Raw genomic sequence first — 22,858 nt, forward strand, 5'->3', positions numbered from 1 at the left:
TTCCCCCGGCTTTCATTGGCTGCGCCGGTGCGCGAGGGCCGCCGCTGAGGCCCGCCTCCGGAGGCGGGCTGGCTCTCCTGGCTCTTGATAAGCGCAGACGGCTGCCTGTCTAACTCGCTCTCGCTTTTTTGTTTAGGCTCCTCCCTTTCCCCGCCCGCCCCTCTCAGAGCGGGCCCCGCCCTCCGCCTGCCTCGGTGCCTGTCAGGGGAGAGGGAGTCGGCCCGGCTTTGGCCTGGCCTAGTCCGGCCTCTTCCTCCTCCTCCTCCTCCTCCGCCCGCCTTCCGCGAGCGGGACGGAAACCGGGGAGGGACCCGCCGAGGGCGCGAGGGAGAAGAAGGAGAAGGAGAAGAAGCAGCAGCGAGCGGGAGCGGCGTCGCCATGGGAACCCGCGACGACGAGTACGACTATCTATTCAAAGGTGAGAGGAGCGGGGGAAGGAGCGGATGACGATGGTGCGGAGGGGGGGGCGCCTGGCTGGGAGGGGGGCGGCGAAGCCCCGCCCCTACCCGGAGGAGGAGGGGCTTGCCCCCGCGTTCGAAGAGGAAGGAGCTTGCCCGGTTTCGAAAGGGGAGGGGCTTGCCTCTGGTTGCAAAGGGGAGGGGTTAGCCCAGGGTTCCAAAGGGGAGGGGCTTGCCCCGGGTTCCAAAGGGGAGGGGTTAACCCGGGGTTCCAAAGGGGAGGAGCTTGGCCCAGGTTCCAAAGGGGAGGGGTTAGCCCAGGATTCCAAAGGGGAGGAGCTTGCCCCAGGTTCCAAAGAGGAGGGGTTAGCCCAGGGTTGCAAAGGGGAGGAGCTTGGCCAGGGTTCCGAAGGGGAGGGGTTAGCCCAGGGTTGCAAAAGGGAGGGGTTAGCCCAGGGTTCCAAAGGGGAGGAGCTTGGCCCGGGTTCCAAAGGGGAGGGGTTAGCCCAGGATTCCAAAGGGGAGGAGCTTGCCCAGGGTTCCGAAGGTGAGGGGTTAACCCGGGGTTCCAAAGGGGAGGAGCTTGGCCCGGGTTCTGAAGGGGAGGGGTTAACCCGGGGTTCCAAAGGGGAGGAGCTTGGCCCGGGTTCTGAAGGGGAGGGGTTAGCCCGGGATTCCAAAGGGAAGGAGCTTGCCCCAGGTTCCAAAGAGGAGGGGTTAGCCCAGGGTTCCAAAGGGGAGGGGCTTGCCCCAGGTTCCAAAGGGGAGGGGTTAGCCCAGGGTTCCAAAGGGGAGGGGCTTGCCCAGGGTTCCGAAGGGGAGGGGTTAACCCGGGGTTCCAAAGGGGAGGGGCTTTCCCCGGGTTCCGAAGGGGAGGGATTAACCCGGGGTTCCAAAGGGGAGGAGCTTGCCCCGGGTTCCAAAGGGGAGGGGCTTGCCCCAGGTTCCAAAGGGGAGGGGTTAGCCCAGGGTTCCAAAGGGGAGGGGCTTGCCCCGGGTTCCAAAGGGGAGGGGTTAGCCCAGGATTCCAAAGGGGAGGAGCTTGCTCCAAGTTCCAAAGAGGAGGGGTTAGCCCAGGGTTGCAAAGGGGAGGAGCTTGCCCAGGGTTCCGAAGGGGAGGGGCTTGCCCCGGGTTCCAAAGGGGAGGGATTAGTCCAGGGTTCCAAAGGGGAGGAGCTTGCCTCCTCGAAGCAGGGGGAGGGGCTTGGGGGGCTCCGAGGTGTGTTGTGTTTTTTTCCAAGGAGGGAGGGGGCACTTGCCGAAGGAAATTGCTTGGTTGATTGATTGGTTTAGCTTATTTATATGACGCCTTGCCGCAGTTAGCTGTGCCCAAAGCGGATTACACCAAGCATCTGCTTATCAAAATGCAGAACAGGCGTGGGGGAGGGGCTGTTTACAAGACCTCCCAAAGGGGGCAGAAATCAACAACTCAGTAAACGCGGAACAAATTCGCCACATCGCCACCAAAACAACAACTGTGCCTAGACCAGTGTTTCCCAAACTTGGGTCTTCTGTTTTTTTGGACTACAACTCCCATCATCCCTAGCTAGAAAGACCAGTGGTGATGTATGATGGGATTTGTAGGCTGAAAAAAACAGCAGGAGACCCAAGTTTGGGAAACACCGGTCTAGACTCAAGTGCATAGTACATAGCAGGGAAAAGTTGTTGGACTCCCAACTCCCAGCAGCTCCCGGGCCCATGCAACCGCCCAGTGGTGATGGGAGTTGTTTTGTTGTTGTTGTTTAGTCGTTTAGTCGTGTCCGACTCTTTGTGACCCCCTGGACCAGAGCACGCCAGGCACTCCTGTCTTCCACTGTCTCCCGCACTTTGGTCAAACTCATGCTGGTAGCTTCGAGAACACTATCCAACCATCTCGTCCTCTGTCGTCCCCTTCTCCTTGTGCCCTCCATCTTTCCCAACATCAGGGTCTTTGCCAGGGAGTCTTCTCATGAAATGGCAAAAGTCTTGGAGCCTCAGCTTCAGGATCTGTCCTTCCAGTGAGCACTCAGGGCTGATTTCCTTCAGAATGGAGAGGTTTGATCTTCTTGCAGTCCATGGGACTCCCAAGAGTCTCCTCCAGCACCAGAATTCAAAAGCATCAATTCTTTGGCGATCAGCCTTCTTTATGGTCCAGCTCTCACTTCCATACATCACTACTGGGAAAACCATAGCTTTTACTATACGGACCTTTGTTGTCAAGGTGACGTCTCTACTTCTCAAGATGCTATCTAGGGATGGGAGTTGTAGTTTATCCCAAATCTGGAGGGCTGGACGACTTCCCACCACCACAGAGAGTGGAGTGGGGAACAACCCCAACAGTTGCATCTACTGCTCCTGTCCCCAAGACAGATTGCAACCATGGCCTGGTTCCCATTGGGTGGCGTTCAAATTAGAAGTTTTTAATCTTTTTTAGGGTTGGTCAGTGGAGACTGGTGGGCCTAACATGGTGTATTTTCATTGATTGAAATGATCTGCTCGAGTTTTTTTTAAAAAAAATAGTTTAGTGACACCTTAGGAGGCTGTTTAGTAAGAAAAGTTGTGGGAGGAGGGCTGGTCTAGTGTGTGAAAGGGCTATTGCCGAGAGAAGGGACTTGTTTCTCCCCCTTACTTTGAAGAGGAGGGGCACATGTTTGGAGTGGTGGTGGAAATCCAGCAGCGCTGGGGCAGGGGGGTTTGGGGGCGTAGAGGAAGAGGTACGGAGGGGGCTGGAGGCTGAAGAAAGGCAAGGGAGAGGCCTGGGCAGAGAATATGAGGAGCAGGAGTTGGAACTTGAGAAAGAAATGGGAAGCAAGGGGCTTGGAAGATGGGACTTGGCAGGGACTGTGTAGGGGGGTTTCCCCAGTAGTGATGTATGGAAGTGAGAGCTGGACCATAAAGAAGGCTGATTGCCAGAGAATGGATGCTTTTGAATTGTGGTGCTGGAGGAGACTCTTGAGAGTCCCGTGGACTGCAAGAAGATCAAACCTCTCTATTCTGAAGGAAATAAGCCCTGAGTGCTCACTGGAAGGACAGATCGTGAAGCTGAGGCTCCAAGACTTTGGCCACCACATGAGAAGAGAAAACTCCCTGGAAAAGACCCTGATGTTGGGAAAGATGGAGGGCGCAAGGAGAAGGGGACGACGGAGGACGAGATGGTGGGACAGTGTTCTTGAAGCTACCAGCATGAGTTTGACCCAACTGCGGGAGGCAGTGGAAGACAGGAGGGCCTGGTGAGCTCTGGTCCAGGGGGTCACGAAGAGTCGGACACGACTAAACAACAACAACAACAATGTAGGAGTGGGATGGGGAGATGGAAATATGAAAAGGAATAGGGAAGAGAGGGCTTGGGATGGTGGCTTTTGAGAAGGGAATAGGGAGAGAGGTACGGACACTTCAGGTGGGCTGCGGTCACCTGCTTGCTATAGAAAAATGTGGGGTTGGCTTCTACAGCCCAATTCCCCATCAGGTGTCTTGGTGTTCCTTAAGTCCGTGATTGGTCAGAGAAGAATGGATAGAGGCAGGATCCAGTGAACGCAAGCCAGGTCTTTATTTTTCTGTTGCAACAGAGGCCCCCCCAGCCCCACCCTCCATGGAGGTGAGAACCCAGAGCAAAGGTGTGCAAGAACCTTTAAAGACCTTTGAAATTGCCCAACCCGCTTCACCAAAGACCACTCAAAAAGCACCATTCATATGCCACAGAAAGAGGTGGTCCACAACAGAAATTTGAGTACAGTATGTAACCTTGGGTTACATACGCTTCAGGTTACAGACTCCGCTAATCCAGAAATAGTACCTCGGATTAAGAACTTTGCTTCAGGATGAGAACAGAAATCATGCTGCAGTGGCGCAGCGGCAGCGGGAGGCCCTATTAGCTAAAGTGGTGCTTCAGGTTAAGAACAGACCTCCAGAACGAATTAAGTACCGTATTCTTTTGCTCTAGAAGACTCACTTTTTCCGTCCTAAAAAGTAAGGGGAAATGTGTGTGCGTCTTATGGAGCGAATGCACGCTGCACAGCTATCCCAGAAGCCAGAACAGCAAGAGGGATTGCTGCTTTCACTGCGCAGCGATCCCTCTTGCTGTTCTGGCTTCTGGGATTCAGAATACTTTTTTCTTGTTTTCCTCCTCCAAAAACTATGTGCGTCTTATGGTCTGGTGCGTCTTATAGAGCGAAAAATATGGTGATTAACCCGAGGCTTGTCTCCTGTCTGTCAAGATAATGCCTGCTTACTGAATTACCTGGCCAGCCTGGCCATTCCTTTTGAGGTGGTAGATCCCTTAGTTCTCGAATCGAGGTCACAGGCCTACCTTATTCATGCAGAAAATATGCCCTTAAGATAGCACATGTGGCTGCGATTTCCGGCATCTGCATCTGCACAGATGCGATTTCCGGCGTCTGGGCATGTGCAGACGCAATTTCTGGCACCACGGAAGCGAGTCCCTGCACTGCACCGCTCCAGTTTAACGCAGCACACAGGGACTCACCAAGCGGGCAGCTCAGTTTGGGGGCAGCTCGTGGGCAGGTTAAACAACCCCCGTGAGCCGCTTGTGGCCCATGGGCCTAAGGTTGCCGACCCCTGATTTACAGTCATTAGGAGAGCCAAGATGGCTTTGGGGATTGTTCTGTGTGCTAAAATAAAGTGCAATTTTCTCAGGGAATATTTCCTAAATTCTGACCGGTTTTCTGTGGAGTGTGTGTGTCCGCTGTGTGTGTGCGCACCATACAATTTTGTAACACCCTCATAGCATCCTGGAGGATCTGTAAAGCCATAGGAGGGGATTTTTTTGGTCTTGGACAGTGGAAGGAAGGCTTGGAAATTGGGGACTGTAAACTGAAGGAGGGGGCTGGAAGGACCATTGAAACTGCACATGTGTGTTGAAATGGGTAGGGTTTTGATGTGGGTTTCGCTGTTGTTTTCCGCCTTTCTGTTGTGCGGGACCCCAAGGTAGCTTCCAGCAATAAGTGTTGTGGTTGGAGACGCTTATCCACACCTTTCTAGGGAGCATGTGAGTCTGGGGGGGCGGGCGACTGAAAGCAAGAAGGCCTGAGGGGATGCGTTAGCAACTGGCAGGGTGGCTGGCAACTGGGGGGGGGGCTGGGTCTTACGGAGAAGAAAAATGGGTGGGAGTGAGGAGCAGGTGGTCGTTGGTGGGCTGGATTTGCAGTGCAGCTTTAAGGCTTATGGACAGTCGAAACAAGAAGAGAAGGGGCTTAGAGATGTTGTGGTATTTAGAGCTAAAGGGCGCACCAGGGTGTGTTCAGGGCTGGGGGTGCTCTGGTGGAAGATGCAGGTGCCCGAACAAACACATTTAGGCCTTGAGACAGTGTAGGGTGGTATTGTCAGATGGATGTGCTGGGACGCATTGGTTCACTGAGAGGGAAAGAATCGGCATAAACATGATAGAGAGTGTTTAGGGACTGGTTTGTGTGGTGCACTGGGTGGCTTTAAATGGATGATGGACTCAAGGGCATCCTGATCAAATTTGCAGATGACACCAAACTGGGAGGGGTGGCTAACACCCCAGAGGACAGGATCACACTTCAAAACGACCTTGACAGATTGGAGAACTGGGCCAAAACAAACAAGATGAATTTTAACAGGGAGAAATGTAAAGTATTGCACTTGGGCAAAAAAAATGAGAGGCACAAATACAAGATGGGTGACACCTGGCTTGAGAGCACTACATGTGAAAAGGATCTAGGAGTCTTGGTTGACCACAAACTTGACATGAGCCAACAGTGTGACGCGGCAGCTAAAAAAACCAATGCAATTCTGGGCTGCATCAATAGGAGTATAGCATCTAGATCAAGGGAAGTAATAGTGCCACTGTATTCTGCTCTGGTCAGACCTCACCTGGAGTACTGTGTCCAGTTCTGGGCACCACAGTTCAAGAAGGACACTGACAAACTGGAACGTGTCCAGAGGAGGGCAACCAAAATGGTCAAAGGCCTGGAAACGATGCCTTATGAGGAACGGCTAAGGGAGCTGGGCATGTTTAGCCTGGAGAAGAGGAGGTTAAGGGGTGATATGACAGCCATGTTCAAATATATAAAAGGATGTCACATAGAGGAGGGAGAAAGGTTGTTTTCTGCTGCTCCAGAGAAGTGGACACGGAGCAATGGATCCAAACTACAAGAAAGAAGATTCCACCTAAACATTAGGAAGAACTTCCTGACAGTAAGAGCTGTTTGACAGTGGAATTTGCTGCCAAGGAGTGTGGTGGAGTCTCCTTCTTTGGAGGTCTTTAAGCAGAGGCTTGACAACCATATGTCAGGAGTGCTCTGATGGTGTTTCCTGCTTGGCAGGGGGTTGGACTCGATGGCCCTTGTGGTCTCTTCCAACTCTATGATTCTATGATTTTCACTTTATCCTAAGGGCTCAGGGGAGGTTATAACACTGAACAACACGGAGAGTTTCCAGTCCTGCAGGTCTAAATTCAGTCTAGATCAGTCACCAACTCTCTTAGTTCAACCAAAGAGACTCCGTCTTCTGTAATTATTCATATTTTCCCTAGTCCTCTCTATTGCAGTGCACGCACACCCACCTTGGGTGCAGTTGTTGCATATAGACATTTTTGTTTTGCTCCGGGTGTCTCCTTTGGTCCCTGTCTGGATCAATATCCAGCAACTTGCGTTGGAATTGCAAAAGCAACACTGTCATGTGCTATTTACAGTAGTGTTTAGCTGTGCATCAGATGCCTCTGTTTTTTGGTTCAGCCTTCCTAAAAAATAATAATGATCTGGCAGTAGAGAACTGGGGTCAGTGAATGGGTGATTGGGAGGGAAGAGAAAGAGCAGCTAAAGGACAAAGCTGTTATTTGAAATGACACCGTTTTGGGGTTTGCAGGATCCAGGGCTGGCAATTCTGGGCAGCAGAGATTGTCCAATCAGCAGTTGAGCAGTAATTGGTGTCATTAGCCTGCGAGCAACTGTGACCTAAGAATCAATCAGCTTTGAGATGTTTGGTGGTTCCCGTGAAAGTGGTACATAAGCTGCGGAAAGGTTATGGAGCAGTGATGCAGTCCCGTCCCAGCAATGCCATGTTTGTTGCTTTGCTCCTTGGAATTTTGGTGTACTTTTAAAAAAGCTGAAGAGTCACTGCAAGAAGCAGTTACTTCTTTGGGGAGGAAAAAAATCTCTGTGATGCAGTTCCTGCAGTTAGCATTAGACCTAGGTTTCTAACCCCTATCAAACATGTTTGCCAAGTCATTCTTGCCTGTAAAACGGGTGTAATGGTGGCCAATAGCAAAGTAAAAAAAAGGTAAAGCAGTTCTTAGAGTAAGTGATGTACCTGTATATAATTAGGTTGCTGACATAAAGTTACACGCACCTGTGCTTCTTGGAAGTAAACAAACCTTCCACAGGTAAGAATTGCTGGGCTGAGACTAGAAGGCAATGTTCTAGTCTGATTTCCTTAGCCGAAGGCAGGGTCTTTCAAATAATGCCTTATGGATTAACCCCTCCACATACAGTGTCTCTGTGCATATTTCTGTGGACCAAGGTGTGTGTACAAGGTAGATCAAGGTGTAATAGATCAAAGGGTAAGGTGAGAACAAAGTCTGGGGCCTTCGTAAACCGATTAAGGTACAGTTATACTACTTGCAAGGGACGCGGGTGGCGCTGTGGGTTAAACCACATAGCATAGGACTTGCCGATCAAAAGGTCGGCGGTTCGAATCCCTGCGACGGGGTGAGCTCCCGTTGCTCAGTCCCTGCTCCTGCCCACCTAGCAGTTCAAAAGCACGTCAAAGTGCAAGTAGATAAATAGGTACCGCTCCAGCGGGAAGGTAAACGGTGTTTCTGTGCGCTGCTCTGGTTCGCCAGAAGCGGCTTAGTCATGCTGGCCACACGACCCGGAAGCTGTACACCGGCTCCCTCGGCCAATAAAGCGAGATGAGCGTCACAACCCCAGAGTCGGCCACGACTGGACCTAATGGTCAGGGGTCCCTTTACCTTTTACCCTTTACCTTTACTACTTGCCAGCCCTGCTGGAAAATTCCCCAATCCAAATATTATATCAGAGTTTCCTTTGTTTTCCTTGCCCACACACTAGTTTCTGGTGGCGGTGGGAGGGGCAAACTTTTGATATGAGGGGCTATTTTAGACGAGCAGCTCACTGCATGAAAAAGAGGTGTAATGAAGGAACAACGGCTTATTATGTTGCATCTCAAGCCCTTTATAGCACAATCTCCCCATTCTATTACCATCCCTCCATATCGCTATCTAGCCAGAGCCAATTTGAATGTAAAGGCCTTGCTTGCTTCCGAAAGGCCCCTTGTCCTACTTTGTCAGATCAAAGGTCCATCTAGTTCAGCAGTTCTCTTCTCGCAGTTGTGGGGAAGCCCACAAACAGGGCATGAGGGCAATCGCCTTCTCCTGCTATTGTTCCCAAGTGCTGAAATTCAGAGGCATGCCACTTTTGATCCTGGAGGGGATCATGCAGCCATCTGGACAAGCATAGAGTCCCACCCCCCACCCCCCAGATTTGTTTGATCCACTTGTGGAAGCCAGTTCAGAGTTTAACCATGTGCTTGTGTGAATCTCTTCTTTATTCGGTTGGGTTGTTTTTACGAGAGGGAGACAAACTTCTGCCTATCCCAGGGGTCGGCAAGGTTTACCTTGCCTGGGCCAGTTCACTCCAGCGGAGATCCCTCCTGGATTGTGCACACGCACCCGTGATTTTCGGCGTCTGGCAGACGCGATTTCTGGCACTGCAGAAGCGAGGCCCTGCGCCGCACTGCGCCGGTTTAGCGCAGCGCGCGGGGGCTCGCCGAGCGAGTGGCTCAGTTCGGGTGCGAACTGAGGGGCCGGTTAAACGACCCGCGTGGGCCACTTGTGGACCATGGGCCTTAGGTTGTTGACCCCTGACCTATCCACTTTCTCCCCACACACTGCACACTGTATTTTTCGCTCTACAGGATGCACCGGACCATAGGACGCACCTGACCGTAGGAGGGGGAGAACAGGAAAAAAAATTCTCCCCCTCTCTGCTCAGCGCCCCTTCAGCGAAGCGGCAAGAAAAACAGAGACGCTTCCATTTCTCCTCCCGCTTCGCTGAAGGGGCGCTGCGCAGAGAGGGAAAACTGTGCGGCACCTCTCCAGCGAAGCTAAGCATGGAGAGCAAGCGTGATCGGTGTGCACCAACCCCTCTCGCTCTCCAGGCTTCAGACGGCTATCTGGGGCTTCAGGCAGCTATCCGAAAGCCTTCGGAGCGCAGCGGGAACTCCCGGAGGTTCAGGCTGCAGGCTGCTATCCTCAAGCCTTCAGAGCGCGGCGGGAACTCCCGCTGCGCTCTGAAGGCTTGCGGATAGCTGCCTGAAGCCCCGGGAACGCAGCAGGAGTTGGCGCTGCGCTCCGGGGACTTCAGGCTGAGGGCTGCTATCTGCAAGCCTAAGGCTTTGGGAAGGAGGCGCTAATAATAATATATTTATACCCCGCCCATCTGGCTGGGTTTCCCCAGCCACTCAGGGCAGCTTCCAACAAAATATTAAAATACAGTAATGCATCAAACATTAAAAGCTTCCCTAAACAGGTCTGCAAGAGAACATTTAGGGAACTTTGTTAGTCCCCCTAGTTCACTGACTACACACCACTGGTTTTGCAGCATTTTTTGGGGGGGGGGTTACTCAAGGGTACGCAGTAGCAGCACCTTTCTCCCCCCCAAAAAATGTTATAACTGTGGCACTTGCTGTAACAACTTCGTGGTGAGGGGGGAGCGCTGGCTGTTTGCTGTGGGGAGAGAGCACCATTCTCTGCAATACTTTGCCTTTACCATCACTTTGCCGTGTGTTTGTAAATCCCAGCCTGACAAATGAATGCTGACAGCGCTGTATTGTCTTTTCTCTTTCTACCCTCCCCAGTTGTGCTGATTGGAGACTCCGGGGTGGGGAAGAGTAATCTCCTGTCCCGCTTCACACGCAATGAATTCAACCTGGAGAGCAAAAGCACTATCGGTGTGGAGTTTGCCACCAGAAGTATCCAGGTGGATGGGAAGACGATAAAGGCACAGATCTGGGACACGGCTGGCCAGGAGCGATATCGTGCTATCACCTCTGCGTAAGCCTCAAAAGCTGCTCTGATTCATGGATTGATTATTTAATTTGATATATTAAAAAAATACAGTGGTACCTTGGCTCTCAAACGCCTTGGTACTCAGACAACTTGGAACCCGAACATTGCAAACCCGGAAGTAAGTGTTCCGGTTTACGAACCTTTTTCGGAAGCCGAACGTGCTCTGTTTTGAGTGTTGTGCTTCCGATTGGAGTGCCACACTTCTGCTTTGAGTTTTATGCTGGCAATTTGAGTGTTACGCTTCCGATTTGAGTGCCACACTTCCATTTTGAGTGTTACACTGAGGTCCGTCTGTTTTTGCTATTTATTTTGCGTTTTTGCGGCTTTTTTGTTTTGTTTTTGTGACTGTGTGGAACCCAGTTCACCTACTGATTGCGTGACTGCAGTACATTGTTTATTGCTTTCGTTTTATGGATCAATGGTCTCGTTAGATAGTAAAATTCATGTTCAATTGCTGTCTTCGGAGTTCTTTTTAACAGACTGGAACGGATTAATCCATTTCGCATTACTTTCTATGAGAAAGTGCGCCTTGGTTTTGGAACGCTTTAGTTTTGGAACGAACTTCTGGAGCGGATTAAGTTTGAGAACCAAGGTACCACTGTATCTCTAAGTGGTGTACAAAAAACTGAATCAGCAACAGACAACTTAAACAAAACATTACAAAAAAACCTCACAGTTACATGTAAAAATGTTACATTAATGTAAAGTTACTAATATCTATAAATCATATCAGTCCATTTTCCTCCTGACACACACTCCCTCTCAGCCTCCGTGTTCTCGCCCGGAGTCCAAGCAAACTCTCTGCTCTCCCACAAAAGATTCGCAACAAAAAGAGTTGCCAGAAAGAGCGAACATCACCTTAGCCTTCTCTTTAAACTTGCTTTTTATGGACAGGCCCAAGGTAGATGACACTTCCTCAGTCTGCCTGCAGCTGTATCCGATTTAGCTGCCCCCTCCACACCCAGTACAGCAGGTTTGTTGAGTTTCCCAGGGGGTCCTAAGGATGGGACGAGGGGCCCTTTCCACGCACAGCGATTGATTTCTGGAGGGTTGTCAAATGTCTTCTGAGACAGTTGCAAAGCGTGCTGGACTCCGTAGACCTCTGTCTTATTCAGCCTACGAGGCATTGCTTATGCAAGAGCACACACTTGGGATCACTGAATGCAGATTAGCCAACTCTCACATCCTGGCTATGCAATCTTCTTCTGAAATTTGATTTCTTAAAAGTGCCTTGCTGACACTCTGGGTTTGTGTGTGTATGTGTGTTGAGGGGGCAAACAGCAAATCGGCTCATTCCAGGATAAAGGAATTCAGGCTGAGGTGGCGGAAGATTGCGAATCGTGTCAGAAGCCTGAATTGAATCAGTGCTCAGATAGGCTTCTCTGTGTGCTTCTGATTCAGCTTGCCTGACCTAATATTCAGGATCAGGTTTAAGGTGCTGGTTTTAACCTTTAAAGCCCTATACGGCCTAGGACCCTTGTACCTATGGGACCGCCTCTCCTGGTATGTCCCACAGAGGAACCTACGATCTTCAAACAAAAACATCTTGGAGGTCCCAGGCCACAGAGAGGTTAGGCTGGCCTCAACCAGAGCCAGGGCTTTTTCGGCTGTGGCTCCGATCTGGTGGAACGCTCTGCCACAAGAGACTGGGGCCCTGCAGGACTTGACATCTTTCCGCAGGGCCTGCAAGACAGAGCTGTTCCACCAAGCCTTTGGCCAGGGCACAGCCTGACTCCCCACTTTGGCAATCTTCACAGAACTCTAGCCCAGTGGTTGCCATCAATTTGATTTGAATTAATTTTATAATTAAATGATTTTAGAATGTTGTATTATTTTATTGTTGTTAGCCGCCCTGAGCCCGGCTTCGGCTGGGGAGGGCGGGATAGAAATAAAATTTTTTATTATTATTATTATTATTATTATTATTATTATTATTATTATTATTATTCCCCCTATCCTTTGTTTACTTGAAAGGGAGAGAAACCTAAACCTGCCCTCCCAGACCGCTCATGAATTTCCCAGAGAAGCCAATGTTTGTTTGAACATCCCGTGACACGGGAAGCTGCTATATACAGAGCCTGACCATTGGTCCATTGAGATCAATATTGTATACACTGATTGGCAGTTGTTCTGTTCAGGGTTTTAGAGAGGCAAACTCGGTGCTCCAGATCTACCCGGACACTGAGGTCCAGCGCCGAGGGCCTTCTGGCGGTTCCCTCGCTGCGAGAAGCCAAGTTACGGGGAACCAGGCAGAGGGCCTTCTCGGTAGTGGCACCCGCCCTGTGGAACGCCCTCCCACCAGATGTCAAAGAGAAAAATAACCACCAAACTTTTAGAAGACATCTGAAGGCAGCCCTGTTTAGGGAAGCTTTTAATGTTTAATAGGTTATTGTATTTTAGTGTCTTATTGGAAGCTACCCAGCCAGATGGGCGAGGTATAAATAATAAATTATTATTATTATTATTGTTGTTGTTGTTGTTGTTGTTGTTGTTGTTGTTGTTGTTGTTGTTGGGACTACAACTCCCATCATCCCTGAGCACTGGTCCTGTTAGCTAGGGATGATGGGAATTGTAGTCCCAAAACATCTGGAGGGCCGAGTTTGCCTATGCCTGGAGAAGGCTTTCACAGCCCTCCTCAGAGATACCCCTGGGGAATTGAACCGGAGATTCAATGAAGCCCTTGCCTGGTAACTCTTGGCAACAAATAATTGCATGCAGGAAAGTAAGTGAGCCAGCAGAGGGGAAGTGCCGGTCTCTCCTGTCCCTAGCACTGACATGAAATGGGGTACGGGGGAGAAGCCCCTTTAGCTGCACCCAGCATAGAAATGCGGGGGGGGGGGATCTCCATCCCCTCCTTCCCTCCTTCTCCACCCCAACAGGCTCCTAGGAATTTTTACAGGCTAAAAGCTTTTATGTGCCCTCCCATAGCTTGAGTAGCAGCTGAGATTATTATGCAGACATAGGTGGCATAGATAGGGTTGCTGCGCAGAGCTCCTGGAAAGAGCACTGTCTTTAATAGCCTTTCACTTCAACCCTAAATGCATGATCTTGGAGGTAATTAATAATAATAATAATAATAATTTTTATTTATATCCCGCCCTCCCCAGCCGAAGCCGGGCTCAGGGCGGCTAACAACAATAAAACAGTACAAAAGTACAACACAAACAACACTCTAAAATCATTCATTATAAAATTAATTAAATTCAAGCCACTGGCCACCATTGGGCCAGAGCTCCGCGAAGATTGCCGAGGGAGGGAGTCAGGCTGTGCTCTGGCCAAAGGCCTGGCGGAACAGCCCTGTCTTGCAGGCCCTGCGGAAAGATGTCAAGTCCCGCAGGGCCCTAGTCTCTTGTGACAGAGTGTTCCACCAGGTCGGAGCCACAGCCGAAAAAGCCCTGGCTCTAGTTGAGGCCAGCCTAACCTCTCTGTGGCCTGGGACCTTCAAGATGTTTTTATTTGAAGACCGTAAGTTTCTCTGTGGGGCATACCAGGAGAGGTGGTCCCGTAGGTACCAGTAGGTAATTGTGGAAGGGGGTGCTTTTGTGAAGCTTGTGTGTGCAAGATGTAGTAGTAGTAGTAATAATAATAAAAATTCTGGGCGGCTTCCTACAAAATATTAAAATACAGTAGTCCATTAGACATTAAACGCTTCCCTAAACAGGGCTGCCTTCAGATGTCTTCTAAAAGTCTGGTAGTTGTTCTCTTTGACATCTTGTGGGAGGGCGTTCCACAGGGCGGGTGCCACTACCGAGAAGGCCCTCTGCCTGGTTCCCTGTAACTTGGCTTCTCACAGCGAGGGAACTGCCAGAAGGCCCTCAGCACTGGACCTCAGTGTCCGGGCTGAACGATGGGGGTGGAGATGCTCCTTCAGGTATACTGGGCCGAGGCCATTTAGGGCTTTTAAGATCAGCACCAACACTTTGAATTGTGCTCAGAAACGTACTGGGAGCCAATGTAGGTGTTATGTGGTCTCAGCAGCCGCTCCCAGTCACCAGTCTAGCTGCCGCTAGAATGTAGGGTGTTTTTTAAAAAAAGAAAAGCGAGTTGCGCAAGTAAACAACTGCTCAAGTGCTGCTTTAAAAATTCCATTAAGCAGTTGAATAAACATGAAGTATCGTAATAAATTTGCTTAATTTAATACCTGGTGTTAGTTTCTTTTAAAAGCAAAAACTGTTTGCTTACTTGCGTGAGTTGTTGTTCTGGTGCCCTTACCCCTCCTCACAGGGGTCCATCAGCAAAGTGTTAATTATTCTGGACTTTACACTGTCCTTTGCACACAGGATGGGAGATAAGCCTGGCTTATACTTGCAGAATTTTGGCAGTCTGTAACTTAACGGGCTGAGTTCTGCAAACATTTGTGTGCCTGGTACAAATCCTGAAAATCTTGGCATTCATTTTTGTTTGTGCAGGCAGCTTGTGTCCAGTTAGCCTCTAGACTGGTGGAACTCTGCCTGATCCGTCTTCTATGTGACTGCCCTTCAGATAAGACCACTATCGTGCCCCTGTCTTCTCTTTTCCCATATAAACATAATCCGCTTTTCCGTCCAGTTTGTCAGTGTCCTTCAGCAACCTCTGTTTTCAGAGACCCTTCCACAGGCTGAGTAACACCTGTCTAAATAACTCTTTCAGCTATTACCGTGGTGCCGTTGGAGCACTCCTGGTTTACGACATTGCAAAACACTTGACATACGAGAACGTGGAGCGTTGGCTGAAGGAGCTCCGGGATCATGCAGATAACAACATCGTCATCATGCTGGTGGGGAACAAGAGCGATCTGCGTCACCTGAGGGCTGTGCCTACAGACGAGGCCCGCGCTTTTGCAGGTTGGGTTGTTGATGCTCTTTAGCTGCCTGGCTCTCATGGAAGCATTGGCCATGCTCCCTTTTAAGTGCCGAGGGAGTTTGCAAATTGGCCACCTGGAAGAGGTGGTATAAAGCTTCTGAGAGGTTGTGATTTTTACGAAGCACCAGTGGTGTGCTTAGTGCAGTGAAGTCAGGTCCTTGGCTGAAAGAGGCCCCCAATGTGGTGGACAACAGAGAATCTCCAGTTAAGAGCTTTTGAAAAGGCTTAGGTAGAGGCAGTGTGGTGATCATCACTAAAATATTTAATATAAATATAGTTCTTTTTTAAAGAAATTGCTCACAAGTACATACATTACTTTGGTTACTCTTGTAAGAGCCTGTGGGACTCACGGGTTGTAGTGTTGGACTTGGATCAAGGAGGCCTGGGCTTTAATGTCTGATCAGCTGTAAAATTTAAATGTGTAATTGGAGTGAGAATAAACTGACTCACTCTCAATTTACCTCCTAAGTTTGATGCGGGGATAAAATTGTATGTGTCTGAGTACAGGGTGGGGAATACACAAGGGCACACCAAACTCTGAGGAAGGATAACTTAAAACTAGGGATTTTATTTAATAATAAGGGTAAGCCAGTATTCAGCCCCATTTTACAAATTTGGGGGTGCAGACAACTGACGGTGAGAAACGAGGTTGCTGCAGGTTTCAAATTAGATCGTGACTGGTACTTCTGATTCATAACTTGTGACACTAAAATATTATGATAGTTTGCAAATCTGAATTGGTTTCACTATGCACAGCCAAGATTGGCTACTGGGTGCATTATTGAACTGTGGTTAATCTAAAACAAAAGTGGAAGCTTCTGAACTTTTTGCTGTTCTGGAATAGGAGATTGGGACCTGGGTAACTTTTCATAGAATTGTAGGATGAGAAGGGACCCCTCTGCAATGCAGGAATCATAGCCTCATAATGTGATTAGGCATGCTAACTTCGCCAACATTTCTCCTAGTCTTCAGAATTCAGTTATCTAATCTGCTTTTGAATTCTTTAAGGGGTGGGAAGAAAACGATCTTTCTTCCTACTGCTTGACTTTGAGGAGAGTGCTATCTGTACATGAAAATAACTGCAGTGATTTCCTCCCCTGCCCTTGCAGAAAAAAACAACCTGTCATTCATTGAAACTTCAGCACTCGACTCAACAAATGTAGAAGAAGCCTTCAAGAACATCCTTACTGGTAAGGATTTCTGTTTAGGTTATCGTTCCTGATGTGTAAAGGGCATGTGGGGCAACACACGCCTGGATTTGATCTGTGGTCACTACACAGGTGCCAACTCCCTGTGGCCCTGGGTGCCCGAGCACCCACAAAATTCCCAGTGAAGGCACCAGGCACCCACTACTTTCAGTGCCAGGGCCATGCACGCTGCATGGCATCCACAGCCCCAGGCACCCACAGTTGTGTGGCCAAGTTGGAACTCCTTGGCCACCATCAGTGTGTGTGGTCGGCGTCCCTTAACAGCTCTTTGAGCCTTGAAATGTTTACCGTCAGCCTTGCACATTTGCATTTAGGGTGGTTTGTTAACATGCATGTAACTCGCTCCCAGATTGCTGGAGATAATGGATTGCTCCAATGCTTTTGTTTATCACTTCTGCGTGACTGCCTTGCCTGGATAGGGGAAGAAGGCAGGTCTGTGTGTGTATCTCTCTCTGTGTGTACAGGAAGGCTTTACAGTGGACCCTGTAGTTACGTACTGCTCTAGATACGTACCCTTCGGGTTATGAACGCGGCAAACCCGGAAGTGTATACTTCTGGGTTTCGTCATGCGCGCATTTACAGAAGCGCTCTGTGCACTTTGTGCATGCGCAGAAGCGCTCAATCGTGCTGTGCCCGTGCGCAGAAGTGCTCAATTGCGCTGTGTGCATGCACAGAAGCAGTGCCTCTGCCTGCAGACTTTTCGGGTTGTGGACGGACCCCCAGAACGAATTTAATTTGTATCCAGAGGGTCCACTGTACTTCAAGCATTCTTGGCAAGCTAAATGCCAAGAGCCATTGCTGATGAAGGGCTCCTTTCCACCAACAGTAACTGAACCTACCCAGACCCTAAGATCATCGTCTGAAGGCCATGTGCCTCCTCCATGTTAGGTCTGGAGGCTGGCAACACGAGAACGGGGCCTTTTCTGCAGTGGCTCCCCGCTTGTGGAATGCTCTCCCCAGGGAGGCCTGCTTGGCACCTTCAGTATACACTTTTAGGTGCCTGGTGAAAACTGTCGGTTTCAAGCCAAAAGTCAGAGGAATTGGCCACCCTCCAGGTGCCCGGCTTGAATCCTTGTTGACCTCCCTGTCTGCGACTCCCGGCAAGATCAGGCGAGGTCTCAATCGGCTATCCTTCTCAACGTGAGAAGAACACACCTCCCCTCTCATCCCCAGGGAGGGGAAAGAGACAGACAGAATTGTATTTACATGCCTTTATTTCTGTCCTTCCAGCAGTACAGAGAAATCGTGTCTGTACTCTCTCATCACCAACAGCAGAGAGAAAAAAACTCCTCCCATGTACTTCCAGTACAGATCATGTGACACTCTGAGCTAACATCCGGTGCTCAGTACACTGAATAGACTGTCCTTTGTTCCCACGGTACAGTCCCAAAACATCAACATCCTGTTTGGCTTTCCAGCCATCTGGAGCACTCAGCTGCATTGCTCCTTTTTCGTAACAAAAACAATCCCCTTTCACCAGGTCTTTGATTGACATCCCATGCCCCTTAAAAAATTGTTGTGGAAGGGAGGGGGTTATTGGGTTGTTCTTGTTTTTATTTTGAACATGTATTTGGTGTTTTTTATATTGCGATTTTATGGTGTGAAGCGCCCTGAGACCTGCGGGTAGAGGGCAAGTATACAAATTGAATAACGATGATGGTCATGATAATACCACCAGTCTTGCTACTGCAAGTGGAGCAGGGCTGGGGTACCTGTGCCCCCCCCCAGGTGCATATACTTGGGGCATTCCCTGTAACGTGTGAGAATTGCAAAGGTAAGTGGGACTGGATCTGGTCCCTGACTGCTTAAAACCCCACATGTATGCCACCTGGGGTTCCATGATGGGAGAAAGGTCGACTACAGATATAACAAAATGCACCACGTGTGTCCTGTGTTATATGTGGTGGCTTCCTTGGCGCGGGTCCAGAGTCAAGAACAAGGGAGGAAAGTGGCTTCCGCTCTGCAAGGGCACACAGTATACAGACTGAATGCCTTTGGCTCCAATCATTTCCTCAGGCTGCTCAGTGCAGAGGGCTGTAGGCAAGATGTGCCAGTGTGGTGTAGTGGTTAAGAGCGGTAGTCTCGTAATCTGGGGAACCAGGTTCGCGTCTCCGCTCCTCCACCTGCAGCTGCTGGGTGACCTTGGGCCAGTCCCACTTCTCTGAAGTCTCTCAGCCCCACTCACCCCACAGAGTGTTTGTTGTGGGGGAGGAAGGGAAAGGAGAATGTGAGCCGCTTTGAGGCTCCTTAAAGGGAGTAAAAGATGGGATATCAAATCCAAACTCTTCTTCTTCTATGGACTAACCCATAGAAAGTTTTCAAGGTGTGTTCTGCGGAATTCTCTTGCTCCTTAGTAATGGCAAGGAAGCTTTGACAGGACCGCGGCCCTGCAATGCGCAGCAGCTGGGAATGGCAGTGCGTTGGCAGGGCAAAAGTCCAGGTCGCTGAGCTGAGGTTTCGTGTGTTGGGTGACCGGTATGCCGGACCCAAACAGCTCTCTTCTTTGGCCTCTTTGCTGTGGGGAGTGGCTTCTTTCCCCCCGGAGAAAACGTGTGCTTGTATCTGAGCCCCGTCTCTGGTCTCCTTTTTGCAGAGATCTACCGCATTGTGTCGCAGAAGCAGATTGCGGACCGGTCTGCCCACGACGAGTCTCCCGGCAACAACGTGGTGGACATCAGTGTGCCCCCCACCACCGACGGACAGAAATCGAACAAACTCCAGTGTTGCCAGAACCTGTGACCTCCCTGGGGCTGCCACCTGCCCCTCCCTTGGCCTGTGCTTCAGAGGGAAAACTCGTGTGCACCTTCTCCTCACAGCAACTCCATTCAGTGACTCTCTCTCTCTTTCTCTCTCTCTCTCTGCCCTGCCCCTTCCACCTTAGAGGATTCCTCTTAGGGCTTACATTCCCTTTCCTCCAAATCCTTTCGAATGTGATTTATCCTGGGGGGGTTTTAAATAGAAGCATTTAGCAGACAGGTGGGTTTGTGTGTGAGAAAGAGAGACAGAACACCTACCGGAGGTCCGTTGCTCCGAGACACTTGTTAAACTTCTCTTTGTTTGGTTATTGTGTGCATGTGCGAGAGCGGGAAGGATGCAGAGGTTGTTGTTGTTGTTCTAATAGAAGAAATAGCAGCACTTGGGGAGCACAGGAGGAGTGTTACTCTTTGTTTCCTCTCAGGCCATTCTCCAGGCACAAGAGAAATTCTAAACTAAGAAAACACTCACTTTGGGCTTGTCGGAAATGGTGGCGGTGGTCTTGTGCGTGCACACGCTGTAAGTCCGTGGAAGATAACCTTTCCCCTGTTGCTTGTTCTTTGTCCTTCCCCTTCCCGTCTTAATGCTGAGTTGGCCTGGCTGTGTAGTTTTCACTGCTTTCTGCCCTGGGAAGTCTTTTCTTCTCAATGCATATATATATATATTTTCCAATTCAGTTTGGGAACAATGAAGTATGTCTGTGCGCTGCATTCCTCTCCCCCCCGCCCCCAGCTGCCAGCACGGCTGTGTGCAGGCTATATGAAGTGGCTTCTAATAGTGATTTATTTCTGGCTTTCTGTTAATCAGTCTAATGTACAATGAAGTGCCAGCCTAATGGCTTTATTAGAGCCTTTTTTGTGATCTGTAGAAATCACACATCTTCACTCGTACCTGGAATCCTTCTTTCTCAACTGTATCCGAGATTCTATCTCTGCATGTTGCACTCTTTCTCTCTCTCTCTCTCCCAATCCCCACCCGACCTTTCTCTTCTCCTGATCCCCTGCTCCTTCCGCTCCATGCACAAAAAAACACACCCTGGTGTGAGTGTGAAGCAATATTTTTCATGCTATGTACATAACTCGCACTGTTAAGGTTATTTGAATGGTTAGTTGTAGGCAACCAGATACTTGATAACTCCTCCTTTTTGTAATACTTGAGCATAACCATAGCATCTTGGGGCTTTTTTTCTTATCTCTCGGTGGTTCACTTGCTTTCAGTTCTGACCTCCTTGCACTGCAGCCCTCCACCCCGCCCCAAATGCTGCCGCCGCCTCCCTTCTCTCGTCCTGCTCCCTTGAGGTTTGAAGGTTTCTGTTTTTGTCAACGACTGCACTCCACTGGCAGGGCTAAACACCACCCAAACTTAGCTGGAAAAGCGTTTGTCTCCTTGAAACCACCCTGTGCTAGCTTGAGAAGGTCTCATTGGCTGTTGCTTTCCTCACCTTCCGACTGTTCTTGTGCTGTTGGGGTTTCTGGGGTTTCTGAAGCAAGGGCGAATGTTGCATTGAAGGGTGGGGCCGCCAGATAGCTTCGGCAGGCGGAAGAGAGATTGTGCTTATTGGCCGTCTTGCAGCAACCGTGCAGTGATTGTGAAATATCCTGGATCCTGCCCGGTCCGATAGGTGTTGCCTGCCATTGCTGAGACTTTCCCAATCAGGTTAAAAATGCTTTAGCAGCCAATCTCTAACCCCTTGCATAGATTCTCATACGGAGCAAGGCTTTTCAGTTGGTTGACCAAGTTAAAGACAACAGCTTTGTCTAGCGGGGAGCTTTTAAACCTTTCATCCACTTTAGAGCACCCCTTGGCACCCGTGTGAGGGGGAACGAAACTGATGGCTTGCTGATGACCGAGCTCAGACAAAGACGCGGTCTCTCCCTGGGATTTGTGGCCAGTTCTTGAGGATGTAACTGCTGAGTCGCAATGTACGAGAGAAACGAAGAGGGCATTCTTGGAGGGGACCTGAATGCTTCTGTCTATTTTCTGTGGGTGTAGAATCTTAAAATGATCAAGAGTTGATTCTGGAAGGAGGCCAGGTGGTTCACTGCTGGATCCAGCCTGTTGGCTATATGATTTTCCACCCCAGGTGTCAATAATACTAATGCTGATTAAAGGGCTGGGGATTGTGTGGCCCGTTGCTTTTGATAAAACTAGTGTGGATCTGAGTTGCTCTGGCCTTTGCGGTCATCTCTTTGGAGATGTCTCCTGGGGCAGGCCTCCCCTGTTGCATGAGATGCGTCCAGCTTGCAAAAAAAAGGGCCCTTGCTATTGTCTCAGCACTTTCTTCCTATGTTTCCACCATGAGGTGAGGGATTTGCCCTCGGTGCAAACACAGGCGATATTGTGCAGCTTAGGAAGCTACACTGTCACAGATGAGGGAAATTGGCGTTTCTGGTTAGCTGTACAATAACCTCAAGTCCACCCACGCCTTAAGAGAACAGGCATCCGCAATGGCTTTTGAGAGGACTTCCCAGGTTAAAAATCAGAGTTAACAGTTTAGCCTCTACCAGGCTACAAAACGTGGGTCTGATTTCTTGAGAGTTCCTGTTGAAGGAAGAGAGAGGCATTCTCTGTGGGATTAAAGTGTTCGCGTTTATTAGGCACTGAGCTCCAGTTCAAACCGAATTTTGAGCCAGCTTTGGGTTTTGCCTGGATGGCTTCTTTCCGTAGTGGGGAAAAGATCACAACTGACCCACATACGTCATTTGACGGCTGGGCTTTCGGAGAGCACCACACTGTTGAGGAACGAATCCAGGATGCTCTGAAGCTAACTGCTTGACCTCCACTTGTTGCTGAACTGCGACTCCTTGTCAGCCCTGACAAGCATGGCTTGTCGTACGAGTTGCAGCTCAGCAACATCTGCATGGCCAAAGCCTTCCCACAGCTGCTGTAATAGAAGCTACGGGCACCCCTTCGTTTTTTAGGGATCTAGAATTGCACTACGTAGTGTTGGGAGAAAAGGGAAGAGGGTGGAAGGAGAACAAGCCGGGCTGCTTGCCAGCGCTGCGTTCTGAATTATTTTAAAAAATGGCAGTTCGATTGCAGCGTGTCCCACTTCCATGATCAGCAGAAGGCTTTGAGGCCCTCCACTTCTCAGTGGACCTCTCTGTCTTCACTTGGGGCGCTCCCTGCCCCGGACACTTTCTTGAGAGACACCTGCCAACTCTCTGCAGCCTACTGCACTGTCGCTATCCTTGGTGGTGGAGCCTCTGGACCTAGGGAAATGAAAGCTGATTCAGCGGCCTTCTCCCTCCGCACATAGAGGTTAGAGGCTATAGTCAAACAGTTAAGCAGCCAAGCTGTGCGGAAGAATCACCTCCCTATTGTGCTTCTTTCAAAGCTCGCTTGAGGTGGAGAAAGGTCTCTCTACACCCTCCTTTTTCTCTTGTGCAGAGCAATCCTTTCCACTCCAGCATGTCATGGTTTCTCTGAGGGACTAGGGCCAATTGAAGTATTAGTGGTGATTGGCAGCAGGGAATCAACCCCCTTTGAGATACATGCCAGGGCTCATAGGGTGGTAAGCAAGACCTCTCTGGCAATACTCTTTGGGGTGGGGTGGGGGGCACCGTAAAGAGGCCAGTGCTAGTGTCCTTTGCTTAGGGAATACAACA

At 49.9% G+C, this 22,858-nt stretch overlaps 1 protein-coding gene across 1 annotated transcript; it reads left to right on the forward strand.

Annotated features, from left to right (window-relative positions):
• The first annotated feature begins 154 nt into the window (after positions 1–154).
• On the forward strand, positions 155–20,027 carry RAB11B (RAB11B, member RAS oncogene family). Its single transcript, XM_053372629.1, has 5 exons — positions 155–418; positions 10,236–10,431; positions 15,076–15,269; positions 16,398–16,478; positions 19,090–20,027. Exons 1-5 carry the CDS (start codon positions 379–381, stop codon positions 19,233–19,235), a joined length of 657 nt encoding a protein of 218 aa, XP_053228604.1. The 5' UTR covers positions 155–378; the 3' UTR covers positions 19,236–20,027.
• Positions 20,028–22,858: the final 2,831 nt, after the last annotated feature.

The sequence above is a fragment of the Podarcis raffonei genome, chromosome 18, assembly GCF_027172205.1.
Source record: "Podarcis raffonei isolate rPodRaf1 chromosome 18, rPodRaf1.pri, whole genome shotgun sequence".
NCBI lineage: Eukaryota > Metazoa > Chordata > Lepidosauria > Squamata > Lacertidae > Podarcis > Podarcis raffonei.

Excerpts from the sequence above, each read along its gene's own strand:
- RAB11B (XM_053372629.1), top strand. The coding sequence starts at position 379 with ATGGGAACCCGCGACGACGAGTACGACTATCTATTCAAAG. Across the intron at positions 419-10,235 it reads GTACGACTATCTATTCAAAG|TTGTGCTGATTGGAGACTCC; the intron begins GTGAGAGGAGCG and ends TACCCTCCCCAG. Across the intron at positions 10,432-15,075 it reads TATCGTGCTATCACCTCTGC|CTATTACCGTGGTGCCGTTG; the intron begins GTAAGCCTCAAA and ends TAACTCTTTCAG.